The sequence below is a fragment of the Callorhinus ursinus genome, unplaced genomic scaffold (assembly GCF_003265705.2).
Source record: "Callorhinus ursinus isolate GAN/ISIS: 27379988/994484 unplaced genomic scaffold, GSC_fseal_2.0 scaffold10, whole genome shotgun sequence".
NCBI lineage: Eukaryota > Metazoa > Chordata > Mammalia > Carnivora > Otariidae > Callorhinus > Callorhinus ursinus.
In genome coordinates, this window is record NW_027397072.1 from 7,845,223 (window position 1) to 7,868,617 (window position 23,395).

The window sequence follows — 23,395 nt, forward strand, 5'->3', positions numbered from 1 at the left end:
TATTGCCAGAACAGAAGGACCTCCACCCCCATGGGTTAGACCTCCAGGGGGGCAATGGCTACTCTTCTCTGACAACCTCTCCCCTCTCCGGAGTGAAGACGTGCCTACAGCTGTGCCAGCAAGCACGAACTGGGCATCTAGCTGAGGGCCAGGCTCACAGCAGCAGAGACTCAGAAGATGGGGACGCAAGTGGCACTGAGCAGAGCCTCTGGGGGGGCGCTCACGGGGGGGTGGGGCAGCACAGCCCATTGGGACGTGGCTCTAAGACTTTGAACCATCAAGGGGCATCTGGGTGGCTCAGTTGGTTAAGCGTCTGACTCTTGATTTCGGCTCAGGTCATGATCCTCAGGGTCGCGAGGTCGAGCCCCGCATCAGGCTCCGCGCTCAGCCGAGAATCTGCTTGAGCTTCTCTCCCTCTGCCCCTCCTCTCTCTCTCTCTCTCTCTCTCAAATAAATAAATAAATAAATAAATAAATAAGACTTTGGCCCATCAAAGGGCACTGCCTGGCATGGCTCTGGTCCTTCCCCAGGGAAATGGCCGCGACGTTTCTCAGACCTGGGATGGAGTGTGTTTCCTGGCTTCCTGGCACTCTGCAGCCTCTCAGAGGAGCGTGCCCCCCGCAGAAACCAGAAGATGCACTTCCAGTGCTCAGACTGTCCCAGACCTCCGCACGGGTCGGGTCGTTGTCATTTTCAACTCTGAGGCCTTTTCCTTCCTGCCTCCCGTTGAGCCGCCTCCCTCCCCGTCTGGGAGCAGGTCCCGCACTCAGCTCCGGAGCAGAGGGCTGGGGCTCAGGGGGTGCGCACGGAGCTGCCCCGGGAAGGGCTGGAGCGGTGAGCGGCCGCCGCGGGCCATCAGCCCCCGTCTAGTGGTCCCGGGCCTTCCCCGCTGCCGCCGCCCCTGGACCAGCACCCCCGCCCGGGCCCACCTCACGGCTGGCACACACGGCTTTAGGCTTTATCTGGCTGGTCACCATTCAGAAGACACTTTCCTGAATTCAGGGAATTAAAAAAAAAAAAAAAAGACCCAAGAACAACTGCTTTGCTTTGATGACATGCACTCACTTTGACCTCGACAGAGACTGGAGTAACCACAGGACGAATTCTTCTTTTTCTGAACACTTTTATCTCATGAATTGTTGTATGAGGTTTCCACTGGAAAATGCGGGAAACTGGCTGAATGTGTTCCATTTTAACAAAATAATGAGGTAAAACTGTAAACATTTTACGTCATTAAATTCAAGGCCTGATCTGTCTGGTGGTGAGAAAGAAAATACTAACTGCTTTTAAGAGAAATATTTGTATTATTAAAATAGTAATGGCTTTCCTCTTTGATCGAAAGAAATGATTTGGGCTTGGATGGGGAGTAGCTCTCGCTTTGGGGGGTTTCGGAGCCACTCCGTCGGCGACCATTGTCGGAAGGCTCCATGCAACATCCTCCAGCTCGGCAGTAAGAATCTCCCAGTGATGGAACACCTGATCAAAGGCTGCCTTGCCAAGCAATAAAAGTTCATGGAAACACCCGTTTGCCTGTGACGACAGCAGGCCTGTGGGTCTGGGGACCTGACCCCAGGGCCAATGGGCCCTGCATCTGTGTCCCAGAAGCTCTTGCATCTTGCAGGCAACGCCAGGGAGGCTCTGTGTTGGTGGTAACTGTGACAAGCTGAGACCTATTCTGGCTTTGGCAAAAGCTGACATCACACCCACGTGCCCCTTTGTTCTGATGCCCTCCCAGCTGCTCCTGAGGGGCCTGCCACCTGGCCCCCGAACCGCACGCCAGCCAGAACCTTCTTCCAAGGCCAGCCACGCCTGCGCCCCAGCAGGATTCCCACCTTCCAGTCAGCCTGTGGCTCCCCTGGCCCTGCCTTGGATTCACAGACATCCCTGGCAAACCGGCTTTCTCATCTGTCCGCTGGGAACGTTCTTGGGCTCTTCTGGCCTCAATGCGGTGACGTTGTACCTTCTCCCAGGTGGGACGAGAGTAAATCAGTCCCATCAGGCTGGTGAGAGCAGGTGTTCCTCAGGACCTCCTCCAGGTGGGGCCGGGGTGCCCCCCCTCTCCCCCGGGGCACAGAGCTGCCTCTGCAGCTGCAGAACAGCAGAGATCAAGGAAGCCTGGATTGTCAGCGCTGGAATGCCTGGAAGAGCCTCCAGGACTCAATTTCTAGAGAGGGAAACTGAGGCCCACAGGGTGAAAGTGGCTGCATGTTAGTTAACTGAGGGCTCCAGCTCCCAGTCCTGTGCTCTCCGCCCATCACACCTGCCAAGGAGGGGAGCAGGCCTCTCTCCAGGGAGGCAAGCATGCTGTGGCTCTCAGCAGCCCCAGTGCCAGGAAGGAAGAGTCAGGTACGATCTAAAGCTTAGACTCAATCCTTCCTACCCCGAGCGAGGCTGGGGGTCCAGGAGCCCGGGTCTCACCTGGGAGCTGGTTAGAAATGCAGACTCTCCGGCCCCGCCCCAGAGCCCAGAACCATAATGCAGGCATCAACATCTCCAGGCAGTTGCTGTGCAGAACCAGGGACGTGTTAGAGGCCCCAAGGGAGCCAGTCCGGGCCACACTCAGCTTGATGAGCTGTCCCCAGTCCCAGTGCAGAGAGGGCCATCCTACAGGGGAAACATTTCAGGCTCCAGGAGAAGCCCGCAGACAAGCCCTCCGCAGAGGCTGCGAGAGGAGTAGCTGGGAGAGCGCCTGCGCATGCACCGGGGCGGGTGTCGGGGGGACTGCACCTGTGCCTGCCTTCACACCTGGGTCTGCACGGCTGACCACCGCTTGCCAGCAAGCCTGAAGCTGGATCTTTTGAAAGAACCAGGAGTAACTGCATGTTGGAGGGGGCTCAGCTCCAGCCAGAGCCTGGGCAGGGTGCGGGGGCGGGGGTGCAACCCCAGTCTGGTCAGGGGGAGCAGGGGACCTGCAGGGCACCTCCAGCAGCCTCAGCGACAGTACTCCTGCTCGATGCTGGCCATCAGCTCCTCTTCCGAGTAGTCGTACGAGATGGCCAAGATGCCTGACGGCTTCTCGGGCCTCCCGTGGCTGCCGCCCGGGTTTCTATGAGCCAGAAACACGGACAGGGGTGTCAGGAGACAAGGCGTCACCTTTAAACTCGTCATGTCTACAATGGCCCCTTCAGGGACTTCTGATTCATCCTTAAACCAAAACCGAAAACCTTTGCCCTGGGGAAAGCTTCCTAATCTTTTATAAGAGCGGGCCTCTCCCTATTTCTCTGGCTTCATTGCCTATGACCTTGTCCGCCCAGACCTTATGTACCCTGCGAGGAAGCCAGCCCCTGGGGCGTTTCAGGGTCAGGGCCCGCAGGGTGGAAAGGTCCGAGTTTGAATCCCAGCTCTGCCACTTACTAGTGCTGCAACCTTGAACAAGGCATTTGCATCTCTGAGCATCAGTTTTTTTTTACATCTGAAGTGGAGCTGTATTCATAAGTTCATTGTGGGGCATAAATAAGATAATGCACAGAGAGCATGTGACACCGAGTCCTGCACGCTGCACAGCCCTAAGCAAATGTGAGCTCTGCATTGCGAGCCACCCACTTGCCTGATTTACTTGCAGGGCCTGCACCCTTGGGGGGGCTGAACAGAGTTGCTGCTGCAGGACAGGACTGGGCATGGCAGAGTGACCAGAATCAGACCCTGTTCCTGCTGCCCGGGCTCCACAAAGTGGTTCCCATCAGCCTGCACCTGGTGGCCCACCCGCTCTCCAACTTTCTGGACATCATAGGGACTTTGGGGGGGGTGTTCACTGTACCCCAAACTTCCCTTTCTTTCAGGCTGCTCCCTGGCAGTGTTGCCTGGCACTGGCCTTGGCCTGCCCAGAACCTTTGACAGCTGGGGGGGTGTGGGCGTGGGTCAGGCTGCGTGCTACTAGCTGGAGTGGATGCGAGGTCCGCAGCCCAGAGCTGCCCACCGCCGGCTGTGGGACAGTGACCTCCCACGGCCTCCTCTGCGGTGCTGGAGAAGAAGGCCGCACTGCTCTGCCGCTCAGGCCGCTGGGGCGACTTCCCCTCGCACCTGTGAACTCAGGGAGCCGGGATGGGGGATCCTCAGCGGCAGGTGCAGACAGGAGCCACCAGCATCACCAGGCGTCCCCTCCATGCGCCCTCAGCTTCTGTTACCCAATCCTAGGACCTCAGGCCAGCCCTGTCCTCAAAGCCAGCCCGACCAGTTCAGCCCAGCCGTTTCCATGTCTCCCTGCCCTTGCCCCTCAGGAGAAAGATGTAGATGTCATCAAAGTTGATCAGGACTCGGGGGCCCCTAGGTGGCTCAGGCAGTGAAGCGTCTGCCTTCGGCTCAGGTCATGATCCCGGGGTCCTGGGATCGAGCCCTGCATCGGGCTCCCTGCTCAGCGGGGAGTCTGCTTCTCCCTCTCCCTCTGCCCATCCCCCCTCTTGTGCGCTCGCTCTCTCTCTCTCTCTCTCTCTCAAATAAATAAATAAAATCTTAAAAAAAAGAAAGGATGATCAGGACTCGGGGGTCAAGGCCCACATGGCCCCAGTTCACATCAAACGTTCCTTTCAGCAAGCATCTATGAGACACCTACTGTGTGCCCAGCGCCGTGAGGGACCAGACCTGAGTCAGGTGCCCGCGCTGCCTTTGTGAGGCTGAGTGAGGCTGGGAGCCGGGCTGCCGTGTGTACCTGCTGCCTTACGGGTCACGGGTGTGGAGGCTGGGTGCCAACAAAGTGGGGCGAGACCCCAGCTTGACGAGGACGGAGGGGAGGGCGAGAGTTTGGGGGAAGAGATTTTTAACTGGGCTTGGAAGGATTTTTCTCTTTAGCATTTTATCACAAAGACTCCCAAGCATACAGAAAGGTTGAAATTGTAGATTCAACAATTAAGTAAATACACAGTTTTTTTTTTGTTTTTTTGGCTTTTTGGGTTTTGTTTTTTTTTTTTTTGCTGTATTTACTTTATCACACATCTACTTCATCTGATTTCTGGAGGTATTTCAAAGTAAACTGCAGATGTTAGGACATTTCTCCCAGAAATGCTGCTCTGCCGGGTTCTAACAGCAGAGCCGGGGGGTAGGGGAGGAGGCCGGGAAGGAAGGGGGGCCGCTGCCTCTGAGATCTGTGTGGGGGGTGGAGGGAGAAGAGCCACGGAGGGCCCGGAGGCGTGGGGGAGCCACGGCAGATGTGGGCCAGGAGGCTGCTGCTCCCTCCCTGCAGGGGCTCTCCTTAGAGGCCGAAGAGCCCAAGTTTGGGGACCAGAGGAAGGCTGCTCCAGTCCTGACCCCGGGGAGGGCCAGTGCGCCCTCAGAGCTTGCCTCCATGGCCCTCTCCTCCTTCCCGAGGCAGCAGGGCGGGCTGCTGGAGCCTGACAGAGCCTCCCACGAAAGCAGGTGAGCCAGGGAAGGAGTAGACTCCCGGGAGGGTGGTGAGGAGTCTGAGGAGCCTCCTGGAGTGTGCAAGGAGCAGAAGGGGCCCCTTCAGTTAAAAAGCAGGAGAAATAGCTAATTGATTCCAGGTAGAATTTAACCCTTCTAAATTCCTCGGGTTGATGAAAACTGGAGAAAGTCATGCTAATTCTCTTTAAAAGCAGTGGAAACAGTCAGCCAGAGCTGAGCTGTGCGCCGTTGCTTCCGCGGGGCCCACAGGCCGGTGTGTCCCCAGGTCCCCAGCACGCAGCTGCAGGCTCCGGCATCTGGGTCGGCCCAGCAGAGCCGCTGGGGCCCCTGGGGCGGTGGCTGCCGTGGGACCCCGTGTCCTCCCTTGCACCCGAGACCACCCCCCCGCCCCGGGCGCCGAGTGCCAAGCCCATCCCCAGTCCATACAATGAGAGGAGGAGGGTCTGAGGGAGGGCCAGGGCTCTCCACGATGCTGAAGAAGGCTCTGGGCCTGGACCGCTGGTGCCAGGGTTGTAAGCATTCCCACTGCTTCACCCTCTGCGCCAGCGAGGAGTCCCAGCCTGCTCCCACTCGAAAGCGGTGGCCAGTGGCTACAGCGTGGCACTTAGCGCCTTCTCCACCTCGGGGAGCTTCCGGCTTTCCGTGACCCCCAGGGCCCTGTGCTAACCGCCACCTGCTGGCGCACCGCATCCTCAGCTGGAAATGCTGCCAGGGATGCTCCTGCCTCCTTTCTCCTCCGTGGCCTCCCACGCGGCCTTCAAACCAGTTTAACCCTTACCAGCTCCTCTGTGAGCCCTCAGGCCACTCCTGTCCCCTCTCTGACCTCCCCTGAGCCCACTGCCTGCACTTGTGAAGGGACCAAGCTGCTCAGGGAAGGACCCCTGCAAATGTGTGTTCAGTAAGGGAAACCAGCAAGCTTCTTGCCTGAAACCTTTTGGAATTGGTCATAAAAACAGCTTATTACGCTAGAAGTTTTACACCTATTCACATCCATGGTCCTGAATACCAGAGTCACCCACATCCCAGGGACGGGGCAGATCACTGTCATCCTTTTAGAGGTAAGGAAGCCAGGAGGGGGCGCCTGGGTGGCTCAGTTGGTCAAGCGTCTGCCTTCGGCTCAGGTCATGATCCCAGGGTCCTCGGATCGAGTCCCGCATCGGGCTCCCTGCTCAGCGGGAAGCCCACTTCTCCCTCTCCCACTCCCCCTGCTTGTGTTCCCTCTCTCGCTGTCTCTCTCGCTGTCAAATAAATAAATAAATAAATAAAATCTTTATTTAAAAAAAAAAAAAAAAGGAAGCCACGAGGGTAGGGTGGGGGAGAATAGGCCAGGGGCCCAAGGTCATCCCAGCCGAGCCTCCCGCTGGGCTGCTCTTGATGCCCTGAAACCCTCACGCGGCCCAGAGCCATGTGGAATGGCCCGGAGCAGACAGAGAAGGCCTGGTCTCTGGGCCTCGGGTCCTTAGCTGACACTTCCCAGGGGTTTTAAAAGCATTTTCCTGATAAAATTGTAACAGATTACAGGGGGCCTGTCTGCCATCCCTCTAGGCTGTAAACTCTGGGAGGGCCCATCAGCAGATGTCCCACGGCACACGGTTTCTGGGTGAACAAGTGAGGTCGGGAGCGCCCTGGACGATCTGGGCCAGGGCCTCTCTCAGGGGGACAATCACAGCGGCTGTGAGGCCGTAGGGCTTCTGCACACTCCCAGGAGCAGCACCTTCCCTGGAAGGAGGGAGCTGCGTCGGGCGGTGAGTGGGGACCTGGGAGCCATGGGGTTCTGTGGGCGTCTGGGGCCGGGGCAAGAAGCTGTGGCTTCTGGCAGAGGAAACGTGCTCACCCCCGCCTCGCACTCACCTGGAGACTCGGCTGCTCTCTGGGTGCTCGTCAGCGCTCTGTTTGGAGGACACCTTGAGAAGGACAAAAGAAAGAAGCATCAAAAGGTTGTCAGTGACGCTTTCTGCCAACAGACACGGGCCACCATGTTTAACCCAGGACTAGATAAACCACAGCGGGAAAGGCCCCTGTGGCTCCCCAGTTGCATCTGCTTTACTTCACAGGCGGGAAGACTGAGGCTGGGGCAGGGGGTCACTTTATGAAGCTCACACATGTGGCCGGCGACCTGGCTGCACCACCATCTGTCACCTCCAGGGGTCACATCTGCCTTCCACTTGGCTCTGCCAAGCTTTCTCCGTCCCCAGACAAGGGTGTTTAGGCGGAGCACACGCTTGTCTGCAGGCTTTTCCTGTAGTCCGTGCCAAGCCCTGTGCCTGCACCAGCCTGCGCCGACGACCACAGCTTTAGAATGAACCTTGACATCTGCTAAAACACATCCTCCCACCCTTTTTTTTTTTAAAAAAAGAGTCTTGACTACTCTCAGTTCTTGGCATTTCCCCATATATGTATTGGAATCAGGTTGGCCTATTCCATGGGAAAAAAAAATCTTGGGGATTTTGTTGGGGTGGTATGAAACCACAGATCATTTGGGGAGAATTGATACCTTTATAATAATCAGCCTTTTGATTTATAAACAAGGACTGTTTCTCCATTCATTCAGGCCTTCTTTAATGTCTTTTTTTTTTTAAGTCTTTATTTATTTGAGAGAGAGAGTGTGAAGGCGGGGTGGGGAGGAGGGGCGGAGGCAGAGGGAGAAGCAGGCTTCCCCTGGAGCAGGGAGCCCGATGTGGGGCTCAATCCCAGGACCCTGGGATCATGACCTGAGCCGAAAGCAGACGTTTAATGACTGAGCCACCCAGGCGCCCCACACATCACCTTTTTTAAATAAAATTTTATTTTATATCTCTTGTTGCAGAAATATGACTGAAATATATATATTTGGGGGAGTCGGTGAATTTACCAACTCTTGTATTAGCCCTAATAATTTATGCATAGATTCTGTTTGTATTATTTTTGTTCTCATTCACCTTCTCCGGGAATAACAGCCACTCAATTTCCCCCTAACCTTTTCAGACTTCTGGTACTACATGAAAAGAAGTGATGACAACAGGCATCTTTGTCTTGCTCCCTTATTGAAAGGGAAAGTTTCTATTGTTTCACAACTTAATGTTTACTGTGATTTTTTTCTCGAGCATCTGGATCAGAGCCTCGCCTTGGTGCTATGCGCTGGGTCATTTCTCCAGCTCTGTCTTCCAATGCGCTGGTCTCATCCCTGCCTAATCTCCTGCTAACCCACACCATCGGGATCTTTAACTTTGTTTATTCTAGTTTCCATTTCTACAAGTTCTGTTTGGTTCTTTTTCAAATACACGAGGTCACTTTCTCTAGGCCCTTGTCCTTTGCAGGTATTTTCTTTAAACATAATAAACATAAATTGAATATAGTCTGTTCCTGGTAATCCAAACAACTGAAGTCTTCACCGATCTATTTTGGAGGGGGGAGGGGCAGAAGGAGAGGGAGAGAGAGAATCTCAAGCAGATTCCGCACTGATCGTGGAACCCGACACAGAACTCGACCCCAGGACCCTGAGATCACGACCTAAGCTGAAATCAAGAGCTGGATGCTTAACTGACTGAGCCAGTCAGGCGCCCTTCGCTGATCTATTTTTGTTGACTATTTTTTCTTCTGGTTTTTACTGGGTTCCTTGAATAGTTGGTTATTTTTTGTTGTTTGCTGCTCCTTGTCCTTGGAAACTTCTTTGTGAGTATTCTCTGAGTCCTAAGAGGAAGATGACTTTTTGCTGGGCACCTCGGGGGCATTTCCAGTCTGGGACCACTTGAAATTAAATCTATGCATTCAGGCCCGGGATAGGGACCTTACTTATTCTGCAGACATTGGGGAGTTTTAAAGGTTTTGTTTTTTTTCTTTTAATAATGGCGCAATTGTGTTCTCTCATTCCATGATCCTATGCTGCCAATAGACCGAACTGGGCTTTTGCCCCCACAGGAAGCTGGTTATGTTCTCTCCAAATTCTCTCGTGAAGCCCTCCTGCATCCTCGGACTCGGAGACGTGATCACATGGATCAATCACTCACCAGCCATTCACCCAGCACCCCGGCGTGCCCCGTGCTCTATCAGCTGCTGGGCAGACGAGCGCTCTATGCTCTTGAGGTCCTGGCAATGTCGTTGGAGAAGTAAGTTTTGAACACATTAAACAGTTAGCCAGATGTGTAAGAGCACAGAGCTGGAGGGTGGGGTGTTGCTATAAAATGTGCAGTTGGAGAGGGTGGGCAGTACGGTAGTCAGGGGCATAAGTTTTGAAAGAGAGACAGACCAAACTTTGCCCTACCAGCTCTGCGGTTCGGGGGGTTGTCCTGACCTTTCTCAGCAGTGGTTTTCCTCGTGTGCAAAGCAAGTTTACTGGGAGCTGTTCTAAAGTCATTCCACAGTGCCTGGCACTTAGTAAGTTCTCAGTAAACATTAGCTGCTATCGTTTCTGTTATCCTCGGACCAATGCTGTATACCACGCCGTCCGCTAGCTATTAACCTGTTAGTGTTAGTTAGTCCTCCCCAGCAAGAGTACCACTTCTCCAAGCTGCGCACAGGATAAACATGAAGTATTTTCCGAACTAAGTTGAATGTCAAGGTGCTGGGTTGTTATAATCCTGAATTTAAAGTCTATAGAGCAGTTGGCATAGTAGAGTAAAAACAGCATAATAGAGAAAAGGGTTCAAATCTCAGTTGTGCCATTTAATAATGATATGCCTTTGGGTGGATTGTGAGGCTCTCTGAGCCTCAGTTTACCCAGATGCGTAATGGGGACTGAGCCCTCAGGGCTGCTGCGAGACGAGAGATTATCCACCGGCTCATCCGTAGTGTAACAGCCATCCTACAGATGACCAGTAAACACCATTTGAAGTATCTGAACCAATGTCCAATCCAGGCCAACCTCTGACGAAGGCCCACTGGAGGATAACCAGATTGTGTGATGTGGTTGGTCTAGGGAGCGTCTTGGTCTTCGAGGCCTAAGCAGAGGTTCCTGTACAACATTTTCTTCCCTGAGAAATCAGCTCTGACGTGTCTCTTGGGAAACATTAGCGTTGGGAAGTGAAGCAAGCACACACTGGGCATGTCCTGCCAACGCGCGCCCCGTGGGGCTGGGCAGGGGAAGGCCAGCCAGCCTCGACATGCTGTCCCGTAAAGGTTGGTCTTGCCTGCCCAACAATGCAAGTGGAGGCTGCCCACACGGGCAAGGGTGCACAGCCCCGTTCCAGCCATATCCCCAAGAGCCGACCGTGGCTGTTGGTGGCTGGTGATCTTGCGATGGGGGACTCCCTTTCACGGCGTGTTTCTTGGAACACTCATTTTTGCCTTTGGGGAGTGTAAAGATGAAGAGCAGATGACTCTCAAGTCAGCAAGGAATTCACGATAGGAAGAGGGACGGGGGGGGTATAGTGAAGGAAGAAGACGGGAAGTAACACACTCACACACACACACTTACCCCCACTGCCTCTTGAAGCCACACATCCCATCTCAGAGCAGCTCAGAGTATCTGAAGGTTCTTTTTTTTGTTTTGTTTTTAAGTTGGCTCCACGTGGGGCGTGGAGCCCAGTGCGGGGCTTGAACTCACGACTCTGAGACTGACACCTGAGCTGAGATCGAGAGGCGCTTAACCGACTGAGCCACCCTGGTGCCCCTGAATGTTCTTTTTTTTTTTTTTTTTAAGATTTTATTTATTTATTTCAGAGAGAGGATGAGAGATAGAAAGCACGAGAGGGAAGAGGGTCAGAGGGAGAAGCAGACTCCCCGCTGAGCAGGGAGCCTGATGTGGGACTCGATCCGGGGACTCCAGGATCATGACCTGAGCCGAAGGCAGTCGCTTAACCAACTGAGCCACCCAGGCGCCCCTGAATGTTCTTTTCAATTAAAAACAAAATTCTATGATAAAATACACATAGCCTAAAATTCACCATCTTAACCATTTTTAAGTGTACATTTCACTATTAAGTACATTCAAGTACAACCAATCTCAAGAGCTCTTTCCATCTTGCAAAACAGAAACTCTGTCCCCATTCAACGACTCCCTACCCCAAGCCCCGGCAACCACCCTCCTACTATCTCTATGAATCTGACCACCTTGTCTAAGTGGAATCCTACAGTATTTGTGCTTTTGTGTCTGGCTGACTTCAGCTGGTACGTCTTTGGGGTTCATCCATGTTGGAGCAGGTGCCAGAATGTCCTTCCCTTTTAAGGCTGACTAACATCCTGTTGTGTGTGTGTACTGCATTCGTCTGTCAGGTTGCTTGCACCTTTTGGCTGCTGTGAGTACCACTCTTGTGAACATGAGTGGACAGAGATCTGTTTGGGACCCTGCTTTCAATTCTCTCGGGTACACAAGGAAGTCCTCACTTATCACTGCCACCAAACTGCCCCCCTACAGCTTTTGGTCACAGGGCCTGCCTACATGCCCAGGGCCTCCAGAGAAGAGAAGTAGTATTTTACCCAGCCATCCCCGAGCTGCTTTTTAGACGTCATCCTATTTGCACCCTTGTGCCCTCTTGTCAGTTTCTGCCGGAACCAGCCTTTGTCGTCACCTACTTTGGCTTTCCCCCTCATCATCAGACTGTGGGAAGGTTGTTACACATAGTTTCTGCCAGCGGGAGGGCAACTGAGAGTCAGACCTTTGCAGGATCAGCCCGTCTCCACTTGCCCGCTGCTTTCCCTGCCGCTACGGGGGACACTTTGCCGGCCCCGGGGGGGAGGGGAGCAGCCAGAACGGGGCACACCATCACCCGCACACACCCTACAGCAGGGTTCGGAAGGGATACTGTGCTCTTGCCTTTGTAATTTCCCCCATGGCTCAGCCTTGTTATATCAGCTCCACGTTTACTGAGGTTTCTTTCTGTGCCCGAGGTCCGAATGCGCGGTCCCTTCCTTGTCAGTGCGTTTCAGCCTTTCACTTGACTTTGTCAGATGTAGAGTGTGTTAGACGCCCTCCCCGAAACACAGCTCCTGTAGCCGCAGAGGGAGCTTGGACGGAAAGCAAGGACACAGCAGCCCCTGCCGCTGCTCCCTGCCTAGTGCAGACGCACGTTCCCGCCCCGACCCCCCGACCCCCACCCCCCACCCCCCGCCAGCGGGCGGCCTGCCCCCTCTGGGCCAGACAGACCCCGGGGACCCCGGGGGGCCGTGGCGCCTGGGCTGGGCCGGCGGCCCGTGGGAACCGGGCTGAGCTCAGGGAGCGCGTGAGTGTGTACGGGCGGGCGGGGGATGTGTCATCGCTCGCGACTGCAGGCAGGTTTGGAAGAACACACCAGAGCTGAAGGAGCAGCCGAAAAGAGGAGGAGGAAGTGAATCAGATGATCTCTTAATCTCCCCAGACCCCTACAACTAGGGTTTTTTGAAAAAAGCAAAGTACCAATGGTTAATTTTTAGGAAATCCACTGCATCTTTTATTTACCAAAATGTCTATGTTCTGCTTCTTCTGTTTAGAGAGTCCTCCCCCTTTAACTCTTCATGTTCAACAGCTTCATATGTATGTATGTACACCTATCAATGATACGGGGAATTGCCATAGAACAAGCCGCAGATGTTTAAGGAATTCAGTTTGGTGGGCTTCCACACGTGCGTGGACCTGTTAAACCGTCCCCGCGGTCAGCACCCTCCGTGGTCCTCCCTGCTTCCCTCGGCCTCCCTCCCGTCTCCAGGCAACCACTGATCTGCTTCTGGTCACTGCAGATTCGTGCGCCCTCTCTGGAAGCCGAGACTCGCGGAATCATACGGCGTGCATCCTTTCCCTGGCTTCTTTCCCTCCGTGTAATGATTCTGAGATCCATCCACGTTGTGTGTAGCAACGGCTCACTGCGCCCAATGTGGGACTCGAACTCACGATCGCAGGATCGAGAGTCGCATCTTCTACCCACGGAGCCTACCAGGCATCCTAGTGAGTTTTACCCCTTTTACTGCTGGGTGATATTCCACAGCCTGGGAAGACTTCCCCCTTCTTCACTATCGAAGAATTATCCTTCTTCGCAGCCCAGATTTGTTCGGTTGGTTGGGGTTTTTATGTTTCATCAGGGACATCTGAGCACATAAAGTGGAGAGAACAGCGTGAGGGCACCTCCTGGTACCTGGCCTCCCCGCCTCAGTGAGAGGTCCCGGGTTGTGCCCGCGGGCTCAGCCCTCCCGCCGCCAGGGGGCGCTCCTGTCCCCGCACAGCCCCACTCCGCGGCCTCCCAGGCAGCAATCGCTTCGCGCCAGGTGGCTCCGCAGGGAGAGCTGTTTTGCGTTAATAAAATGACAACCAGAGTTTTTCAAAAGGAGGCTCTGACTCTGAGACCAACGGTCGAGGAGCCCCCACCTCCCTTCACGAGGCCATGCCTTCAGGAAAGTGTTTCCAGAGAGAATGGAGGCCAGGCCGACCTGGAGAAGCTGAAAGGGGTGGGATTGGAGGAAAAGATCAGTTGCATTTATATGGTGTTTTCTCACCTTGTAAAGCACGTTCACATACATTTTCACATCATTTCACAAACGCTGGACCTCACAGGGGGGCTGCAGGCGGCCTGTTGCCCACCCCGGGGACGGCCCCCGTCCAGCGGCTACGGGCCCTTGCACGGGGAGGGAGATGACCTGGTGTGGCTCCCGGGCCTGCCCAGCCCTGGGGCAGCCCCCGCTGCTGAGCCCCAAGGGCCTCTGAGGTAAATGAGGTGCGGGGCCTCCTGGACTCGTGCCCCTTTGGAGCTAGCAAGCTGATTCTCCAACTGGAAAGAGACCACCGGGTGCCTGGACATTGGCTGTCGGGAGGCAGAGCTCAGTGGCCCCCTAAACTGGTGGCCTTGGGCTGGGAACTACCTGCCTTGCTGGTATCGGGCTCCTGGCCCCGAGGGAGGTAAGAACCTCCGCTCTGCCCAGACCCCTGCTGGCCCCTCACCAGAGTCCAGGCACCGCTTGTCCCATCCCCTGTGGGAACTAAAGCTCCTGGGCCCAGAAAGTCTTCACCAGCACCTCTGGACGTCATGCTCGTGACAGCGACCCCTGCCCTACCGTCCTTCCCCTCTCCAGCCAGCACCCAGCAGCCACTGCCGAGGCCTGGGTCGGGCCAGGCGCTGTGGGGCTGTGCTCTCAGCCACCGTCCTGCAACCACGGAGGGAGGGAGCCCTCGGAGGTCCCGCATCCTACCCGCCTCTCCGGGCACTGTGCGTCTTACAGTTGAAATCTCGCTGTTTTTTTATAGGTCCCCTGAGGGGAGGATTCTTTCTGCAGCGTTGGATGTTCTCCAGGCTTGGCATTCTTCTCCCCCAGTCCATGTGCTTCCCCCCCCGCCAGCAGCCCGTCTGCATGCTGATGTTCACAAACCATGAACATCAGTGGACGTGAATTTCAGACAGCCCCAGGAACTCGTCTGCCTCCCACGTCAAACCCGACCTATACCGCACTGAGCATCATTATTGGCTCAACTACACAGGCAAGAAGCCTTGGCGCCGTTCTGGAAACTCGCCTTCCTTTGCATGTCATACCCAGATGTCATCTGGGCTTCTCCCACCTCCTCGGCCCTGGATTAATGCAGTCCCCTCCTACCTGAGCGTCTCACTCCTGCACAGTCTCCTCTCAATCCCTACCCCCTGCTGCCTCTGACCTTCCAAAAGTGAGGCTGGCCAGGAGAGGAGGCACGAGAAATAAGCTGGTGTCTCTGGGGAAGGGACCCGGGGAAAAGGTGGGGACAGTGGAAGGGGCACGTTCTTTTCAGGGCATCTTTCACATCTTCTCTCCGGTGCATTTCCATTACCTCTTCTGATTTTAAAATCAACATTTAAGTATAATAAACACAGAAAACCTGCACTTTCTCTGCACTGCCCACAGGATGAAGTTCCACCCCTTAGCCTAGAGGGTTGTGAAATCATGACTCAAAGCGACATGGTTGCCTTTTGCGCTCCATCTGTCATCACCTCGCTATCCAGCCATAAGGGGCTACACGCTGTTCTCCTAAAGCACTTTCATCCCTCTTCGTGTTTCCACACGCTGTTCCCTCTGTATGGAAGACTCCATCCTTTTCCCACTGCTGGAAAACTCAGCTGATCCTTTAGAACCAACTCAGACGTCAGCCCCACTGGGAAGACGCCTGCCTCAGATGGAACTATTCCTTGCGTGTATAATCCTTCCTATATACCTCTACTGCAAGAATTCCATGATGAATGACACATGTGCATTTACACAACCCTCCACAACACAGTTAGGAGCTTTTTGGGGATTAGCACTAGTTTTACTCTTCTATTTTTCCTAGATTGCTCAAATACCACTTACTGTCACTTAAATTTGTGTGCTTCGCTATAGATCACATCTGAATGCAGACGGACGGTAACTGTTTTCAAAATAGGGGCGCTTTTTTTTTGCCAAAAGTCCATCATATTACCCATCACGTTTAACTCTCTCTGGTGATCTGCTTTCCAGCCATGTAATCATTTTGACTGCTGTATTCACCCTCACATCCCATAGCTGCTGCGAACCAGGATTACGCCAAAGTCCTGGCTGATGGTAATAGACAAAGATTATCCTGGTCTTTCTTTGCTAGAGCGAAATGGAACCTTTGCAAAAGTGGTGGAAGATGGATTCATTCTGCCTAACTAGAAGACATGATTGGCCTAGACCTTCTTGTAAAAAAAAAAAAAAAAAAAAAAAATGTGCTACCTTTGCCGCAACAATAAAGTTCCCAGAAAATGAGGGGCGTCTGGCTGGCTCAGTCAGTAGAGCATGTGATTCTTGATCTCGGGGTTGTGAGTTCAAGTCCCGAGTTGGGTGTAGAGATTACGTAAAAATAAGATCTTTAGGGGTGCCTGGGTGGTTCAGTCGGTTAAGCATTAGACTCTTGATTTCAGCTCAGGTCATGATCTCAGGGTCCTGGGATCCAACCACCTCGAGCTCCGCACTCAGCAGGGAGTCTGCTTGAGATCCTCTCCCTCTGCCCCTCCCCCCCCGCACTCTCTCTCTCTCTTTCTCTCTCTCTCGAACATAAATAAATCTTTTAAAAAAATAAAAATAAATAAAATCTTAAAACAAAAACTCTCCGGAAAACAAACTTCCCTAGATCTTGATCAGCCCAGATTTATTAGGCAGGAGGAGGGACAAAGTCTCAACTACATAACGTGGTAGTAAAGGTGCTGAATTTGGACTGTATCAAAATTTCCTCTTTAAGAGTGCCCTTGAATTTCACTAGTGCACTTAATCTCAAAAACTTCATTTATCCAGCCCATTCTGGGACTGAGATTTTTTTTTTTAAGATTTTTTTTTTTTAAGATTTTTTTTTAAGATTATTTATTTATTTGAGAGAGACAGAGATAGTGAGAGACAGCACAAGCAGGGAGAGGGAGAAGCAGGCTCCCTGCCGAGCAGGGATCCCAACGCCAGGCTCGATCCCAGGACCCCAGAATCATGACCTGAGCCGAAGGCAGACGCTTAACGACTGAGCCCCCCAGGTGCCCCTGGGACTGAGATTTTTATGGTTAATTCCGTATCCTACCAGGGCCATCCTTGACTATCCACTACCACTGCACTGTAAAAACAAGCTTCCTGGAAGCATTGACTACACTCTGGTTCCTTGCCTCTCATTCTCCATGAGCCCCAGCCTGTCAAGCTTTCCCCACTGCTCTTCCCGAGGGCATTAGGGACCTCCAAGTTGCTAGTGTCAGTGGTCAGTCCCCTGGCTTCATCCTATTCATCCCATTAAACAACATTTACAAGAGCTGGTCACCTCTCCCTTCTGGAAACACTTTCCTCCCTTGGCTTCCAGACATGGCATCCTCTTGCCCCCCCCACCCTGCGTTACTGGTTGTCCCCTTTGGCGTGTCCCCTCATCTTTTCCACATCTGAATACGAGGTCACACACATCCACGGCCACAGCAGTGCCTGGCACACGGGCAGGTGTTAGCCGGCATCGTTGTTACTGGTGTTCTGGTCGACCCTCCACGCTCCTCTGTTCTGCCGGATCCCACACTCACAGCTCCAATCCCAACGTCTCCCCTGAGCACCGGCCTCTTACAAAGACCTCTTCACTTGCCTCGCTGTTCGCTGTTCGGGTGTTGAATAGGCATCTCAAACTTACACATTCAAAACCAAATTTCTGATTAACACCCCAAACCTGCCCCTTCCCCATTTCCATGTCAGCTAACAGCAACTACGTCCTTCTAGCTGCTCAAGCCCAAAACTCTGGGGTCATCTTTGACCCCACAGCCAATCCACTGGTAAACTGGTTGCCTCTCTTTAGTCTGTGTCCACAGGCCAACTACTCCTCACGGCCCTCACTACCGCCCTCTGTTCTCAGGGATCCCTGTGAAAGCCTCCTAACTCCAGTCCCAGCTGTGGCTCTGCCCCACCCCCACTCTGTCTCCAACACGGCAGCCAGTGAGGGTGAGCCTTAAATCAGGTCATCTCTGTTGAAAACCCTCCAGGGCTTCCCACCTCCTTCAAAGTAAAGGCCAAAGGCCTAACAGTGGCCAAAGGACCATCATGCCTTGCCCAGACACCAGGCCACCATCCTGGCCACCATCCTGTCTCCACTACCCTGACCTTGCCCTCTCCACTCCAGCCACAACGCCCAACCTGCTGCTCTTTGAGTAGACCCTCCAGGCTCCACCCGAGGACCTGTGACTGGCTGACCCCTTGGCTTGGGACACCGGTTCCCACAGAAGCGCGGCAGCCCTCACCTCCTCCAAGGCTTTGCCCAAGTCCTGCCTCCTCAGTGACACCTTCCCTGCCCACCTAGTAAAAATGACAACCTGGATCCACTCCTGTTCTCCCCAGACCCTGCTGCTCTGTTGTTCTTTTTTTTAAATATATATATATATTTTTTATTTGAGAGAGAGAGACTGGGGGGAGGGGCAGAGGGAGTGCGGCAGAGAGAATCCCAAGCCGACTCCACACTGAGCGTGGAGCCCGACGCGGGGCTCGATCCTATGACCCTGAGATCCTGACCTGAGCCGAAATCAAGAGTCAGACACTTAATCGACTAAGCCACCCAGGCGCCCCTGCTTTATTGTTCTTTATGCTTTATTTTGTTCACTGTTGAACTTAAGACGATCAGAGTGGTAGCAGAGGTTTTGTCCGTTTGGTTCACCGATGTATACGGAGCACCTACAACAGTACCTGGCACATGCAGGTGCTCTAAACTATACACTAAATGCATGGATCAATAACAGACGGTAATTTTCCCAGGTAATACAGCGCTGAGTGGCAGAGATACTGCTGCATTGTTAAAAAACTATAATTTGATCAAATAACTTAATAAAACCCAAGCCCAAATGATTAGCTTTTCTCACATAATTTTTCCATCCTAAATAGTTTTCAGTTTCAATATCCCACTGAGATACTGTTGATTTTAAAGTTCCACTGGCTTTGGGAAAAAAAATTCTGCTCTGCACACCTAATAATGCAAGGCACAAAGTTAGAAATTAATCCAGGACAGTAATAGGAGATGGTTTAATTCATGGTACATGAATTTGATGGATATTTTGCATTTATTAAAATAATTAAGAATACTATGCAGCAATATAAAAAGCTGTTTATGAAATAGTTGAAGTATAAAAATCCAAAGCAGATTATTATAATTTCAGTGATATCAACATAATGCCACTAGGACCACTGAAGTAGCCCCTATATGTAGATACACATTTCTCATATGTACCTATAGAGGGGGGGGTGAGAGAGATGTAATTGATTTAAATACCCCTTAAAAGGGGCACCTGGGTGGCTCAGTTGATTAAGTGTCCAACCCTTGATTGCAGGTCATGATCTCAGGGTTGTGAGATCGAGCCCCGCATCAGGCTCTGGAGCCCGCTTAGGCCTCTCTCTCTCTGCCCCTTACCACCCCCAATCTTTCTCCCTCTCTAAAATAAATAAGTAAATAAATAAAAAATAAATAAAAGTAAATACTTCTTAAAACTTAATTTTAAAAATCCCAGTTTTAGAATATGGCAATACTTCATTCTTATCCAGCAACCTTAACTGTATAGGAAAACAACCAGGAATTAAGAAACAAGACAAAGACGCACATTTGATTGAAATATTTGCCACAAAGCCCACTGGCTGAAGAGATGATTCTTCAGGCCAGGGAAGAACCTCTCCCAGGCCTGACCTCGGAGGGTCATGCTCTTCCTTGAAACACAGAATCAGCAGGCATGGCTATGTGATTCCAACCCCCAAGTGCAGCTCAGAGAGGTGTCCACTAGGGCGGGGGATACAGAGAAGCTTGTTTGGTTGCATACAGACTGACAATGGCTAAAACGTGACAGTGGAAAGACGGACCAAGGCAGAGAGGCAATAACAAGCATCACAGCTGTTAGGGCCATTTTGATAATAAGGGTACAGGAGCCTGACTGTCGAGAGTCTGATCTCTGCTCTGCCATAACTGTGTGGCTTTAGTTAAGGTGCTTAACCTCTCTGTGCCTGTTTTCTCTTTCCCACCCGTAAAAATGGACGATACTGTTAAAGATGAAAAGAGTTAAGGCTTGTTTGAGACCCAAGTGCACATTAAAATATTAGCTATAACTATTCTTGAATATAGTCGAGTATAATCCATAACATTCAGGGTGATGGTTCAGAGATACGCATAACCAGTCTCTAAGATATTCTAATCAGCAGTAGTTAAAATTTTTATTTTTATTTTTTTTAAAGATTTTATTTATTTATTTGAGAGGGAGAGAATGAGAGATAGAGAGCACGAGAGGGAAGAGGGTCAGAGGGAGAAGCAGACTCTCCCCGCCGAGCAGGGAGCCCGATGCGGGACTCGATCCCGGGACTCCAGGATCATGACCTGAGCCGAAGGCAGTCGCTTAACCAACTGAGCCACCCAGGCGCCCAGTAGTTAAAATTTTTAAACATGGGTGCTTAAAGGGATAATTTCACTTGAGTTTGGTATTGTCTGACGAAGAATACCTCTCTCCACCAAACTGCTAGACAGTTTAGAACCTAAGGAAGGTTTTCGTCCTTCCCTCCTAAAGAAATTTAAATTGTGTTATTTACTTGCTCAATCAAACATTTGCTCTGTCCTTGGGAACATCATTTCTAACATTTGGAAGAAGGGCCGACTTCAACCCATACATAGAAGTCGGCCCTTTGGTATTTAGATGGGTCAATATGGATCCATCTAAATACCAATTTTTTCCTAGCTCAATGATGTTTTGTCAACTCAGAATCTTATAAGATGTACAATTGCCAAGAGAATCAAAGGACGTAATCTATACAGCAAAAAAAGCATAAACCCCACATTTGAGTGTTCAGGCAGTTAACCTTCTGGGACCTTTACAGTCAAGAAATTAGGAGCCCTGACCTTTTCACTTCATCTCCCCATACCTGAAAATAATTGGACTCGAGGAGCTTTCTTACAGATCTAATAATCCTAAGATTCTAGGATTCACTCAAGAAATATTTATAGCACAGAGGATACATACAATCCACATCCAGAAGAACCACCACGGCTGACCGATTCTCCCTCCTAGGCACCTCCATCTCCCCTTCGGCGCTCTGGCTGTCCTGCTTCACTCAGGACCTGCTCACCCACACCACCGAAGCAGCCCCCAGCTGGCCATCCCGACCCCAGGCTTACTTGGCCCAGTCCATCCTCCCACAGCTGTGTCGGTGTCATCTTCCTAAAACACAAAATGCGGCTCCCCCTGGCCCTTCAGAGACAGCCACAGCTTTTACGGTAAAGTCCAAACTTCTTGACCTGGGAAACTCCCAGCAGGACCTGCAACAGCATGGCACGTACCCCTCAGCCTCTTCAACCAGGCCCTCCCTGCCCACAGCCTGGGCACTGTAGACCCCACCCCATCGCCTCTGCCCACAGGCACGTGGGGTTCTCTCTGCACAAATGCTCTTCCCTGCTTGTTTGCCTGGCTAAAGCCACAGATCCTTCCAGATTCAGGTCAAGCGCTGTCCTTCTGGAGTGCCACCCTGACTTTTCCAGGGGATCGGTCGCTCCTCTTGTGGACTCTGTGCAGGTCTGTCTCTCACCACGCTCTATTCTGTTTTTTGTCTGCAGGTCTCTCTCTCCCCACTAAACTGTAGATTTCTTTTGGATAAGGACCGTGGGCCATCTGTGTTTGCTTTAGCACCCAGAGGGGTGCTGGGCTCATAGAAATGACTGGGAGAGTGAGTAAGGCAGCCCTGCACCCTGAGAGTCACTGATATTCAGGACATCGAGGGGAAATCCATTCGTTTTCTTTTCCTCTCGTTTTCACTTCTAGGGTTTCCAAGCCACTTGAAACTTGGACACTAGATGATTGCTTTCATGCTGAGAATTTCCCCCAAATTTCTCAACTGTTTATCCATTTTTCGTGTTATATAACTGAATGGTGACGTAGTCTTGAAGGCATCTTGTGAACAAATTCAGTCCTACTCACTGCGGCTCACTTTGGGAGGGTAGCAGGGGACGGGTCCGGCAGGAGGATGGTGGGGGAGGAGAGGAGACACTCTGCACTGTCTGATTTGAGCCAGTTCTCCGCCCCACCCTTCACAGTGGTTTCTGGATTTTGCTGCTTGGTGGCTGCCCCCAGAAGACACTTCCCTGGGTCCTGGCAGTTAAGCAAAGCCTGTGGGGCTCCAGGGAAGGGGGTGCTGCCTTTGGCATCCTCCTCAAGCCCAGGAGCTGATAGTAAAGGTCTTCTTGTTCATTCTGCTCTGCTGGAGTGAAGACTGTTGCCAAACCGGAGTGCTTGTTTTTATTGTTTTTCTAGAACAACGGGAGGGACTGTTATTACAAGTGTTCTGGAAGAGAGGATTGGGAAGCGAAAAACAGATTCCACAGCATCTTAAAAATAGCCAGTAGCATGTGAATTGCTTGACTAGCAAGGCAAGGCTCTTGATGTGTCTGACACATTTGTGAACCACTGTTTGGCAACCAGTCCCACCATTGCGCAGCTTCCTCTGGAGAGAATAGCCAGCACCCCTGGCCAACTCCCACCTAGGCGGGAAGGAGTCTGGGATGCCGTGCTGTGAGGGTGGACACACAGCTCTAAAAGGAAAGAAAGGCGAGCTCTGGCCAGAAGCCAGCCCGGGAGATGCACTTCTGCCAAGGGATGTGTGCCCCCTGCTCTTACAGGCTGCGCCCAGCACTGTCACCCCAAACTCGAGGCAGCGAGACCAGCACCCAGAAGGGACAGACAGGGAGAAAATCAGACGGGGTGTTAGGGAAGGAGAGGCCGCGTGAGCAGCAGGAGACCTCGGAGGCATTCGGAGACACACAGACGGTGGGTGACACTCGGGGCAGAGGGGGACAGGCGTCGCGCAGGCCCAGGGAGCCTGGGGGGGGAGCGCGGAGGCGGGTCGGAGGAAGCACGCGGCTGGGGGGCTCCGGGGGGGGTGCTGGGGTACAGGGCGCGGCCCCAACGGCTCCGCGGACTCCCACACTCACCCGGCTCCCGGCGCCGGCTGCGGGTTTGGGCCGCGCCGGGCCCCGCGGGACGAGCTCCCCCGGGCCCCAGGCCGCCGACTCGGCCAGCAGCTGGTCCAGCAGGCGCAGGGTCTCGTCCCCGCCGTCCGCGGGGCCGGGGTCGCGGTCGGGGTCGGGGTCGGCCGCCCCCTCAGCAGCCTCCGCCTCCCGGGCCTCCTCCCGGGCGGCCGCCGCCGCCGTCGCGGAGACCAGAGGCCGCGTCCCGCCCTCCGAGGCTGCCCCGCCGGGCCCCGCCGGCCGGCTGTCGGGGCTGCGCAGCCGCCTCAGGGCCCGGCCGCTCCGGCTGCTGCCGCTGCCCATGGCGCCCCCGCCGCCCGCCCAGCAGGCCGGTCTCGCCGCCCGAGCGCGGCCCCGGGGCGGGAGCGCGGCGGGGCGGGGACGCGGGAGGGGGCGCGGCCGGGGGCTGGGGTGCGGACCGGGGCAGGGGTGTGTGTGGGGGGGGGGGTGCCGAGGGCACTAGAGGGAGGGGAGGCCAGGGGGACGGGGGTGCAGACCCGGGTTTGGCCGGCGGTGGCGGTTGGGGGCGCTAACGAGATGCAGGGGTGCGGATTCGGGCCCGAAGGGTGAGGGGTAGAGATGGGTTGGGGGGACGAGATCCGGGGGCGGGGACGCGGGAGGGGGCGCGGCCGGGGTTTGGGGTGCGGTCCAGGGCGGGGGGGTGAGGGGTCCAGACCCGGGGGCGAGGGCCAGGGCCACGGGCGGCCGGGAGGA

General features: G+C 53.6%; 1 protein-coding gene across 4 annotated transcripts; it reads right to left on the reverse strand.

Annotated features, from left to right (window-relative positions):
• Positions 1–1,071: 1,071 nt before the first annotated feature.
• On the reverse strand, positions 1,072–23,007 carry CYS1 (cystin 1). 4 transcript variants are annotated; one of them, XR_012379622.1, is made up of 4 exons: positions 22,646–23,007; positions 20,685–21,964; positions 7,207–7,259; positions 2,983–3,046 (listed from the first exon to the last, which is right to left on the reverse strand). XR_012379622.1 is itself a non-coding variant. In XM_073896988.1 (3 exons), the coding sequence occupies exons 1-3, from the start codon at positions 22,982–22,984 to the stop codon at positions 2,932–2,934; spliced, it is 507 nt and encodes a 168-aa protein (XP_073753089.1). In that variant the 5' UTR covers positions 22,985–23,007; the 3' UTR covers positions 1,072–2,931. The 4 variants fall into 4 exon arrangements, 2 of the variants coding, with proteins under 2 accessions (XP_073753089.1, XP_073753088.1); XM_073896988.1 differs by lacking the exon at positions 20,685–21,964 and having other exon boundaries at positions 1,072–3,046; XR_012379623.1 differs by lacking the exons at positions 2,983–3,046; positions 7,207–7,259 and adding an exon at positions 12,671–13,329.
• Positions 23,008–23,395: the final 388 nt, after the last annotated feature.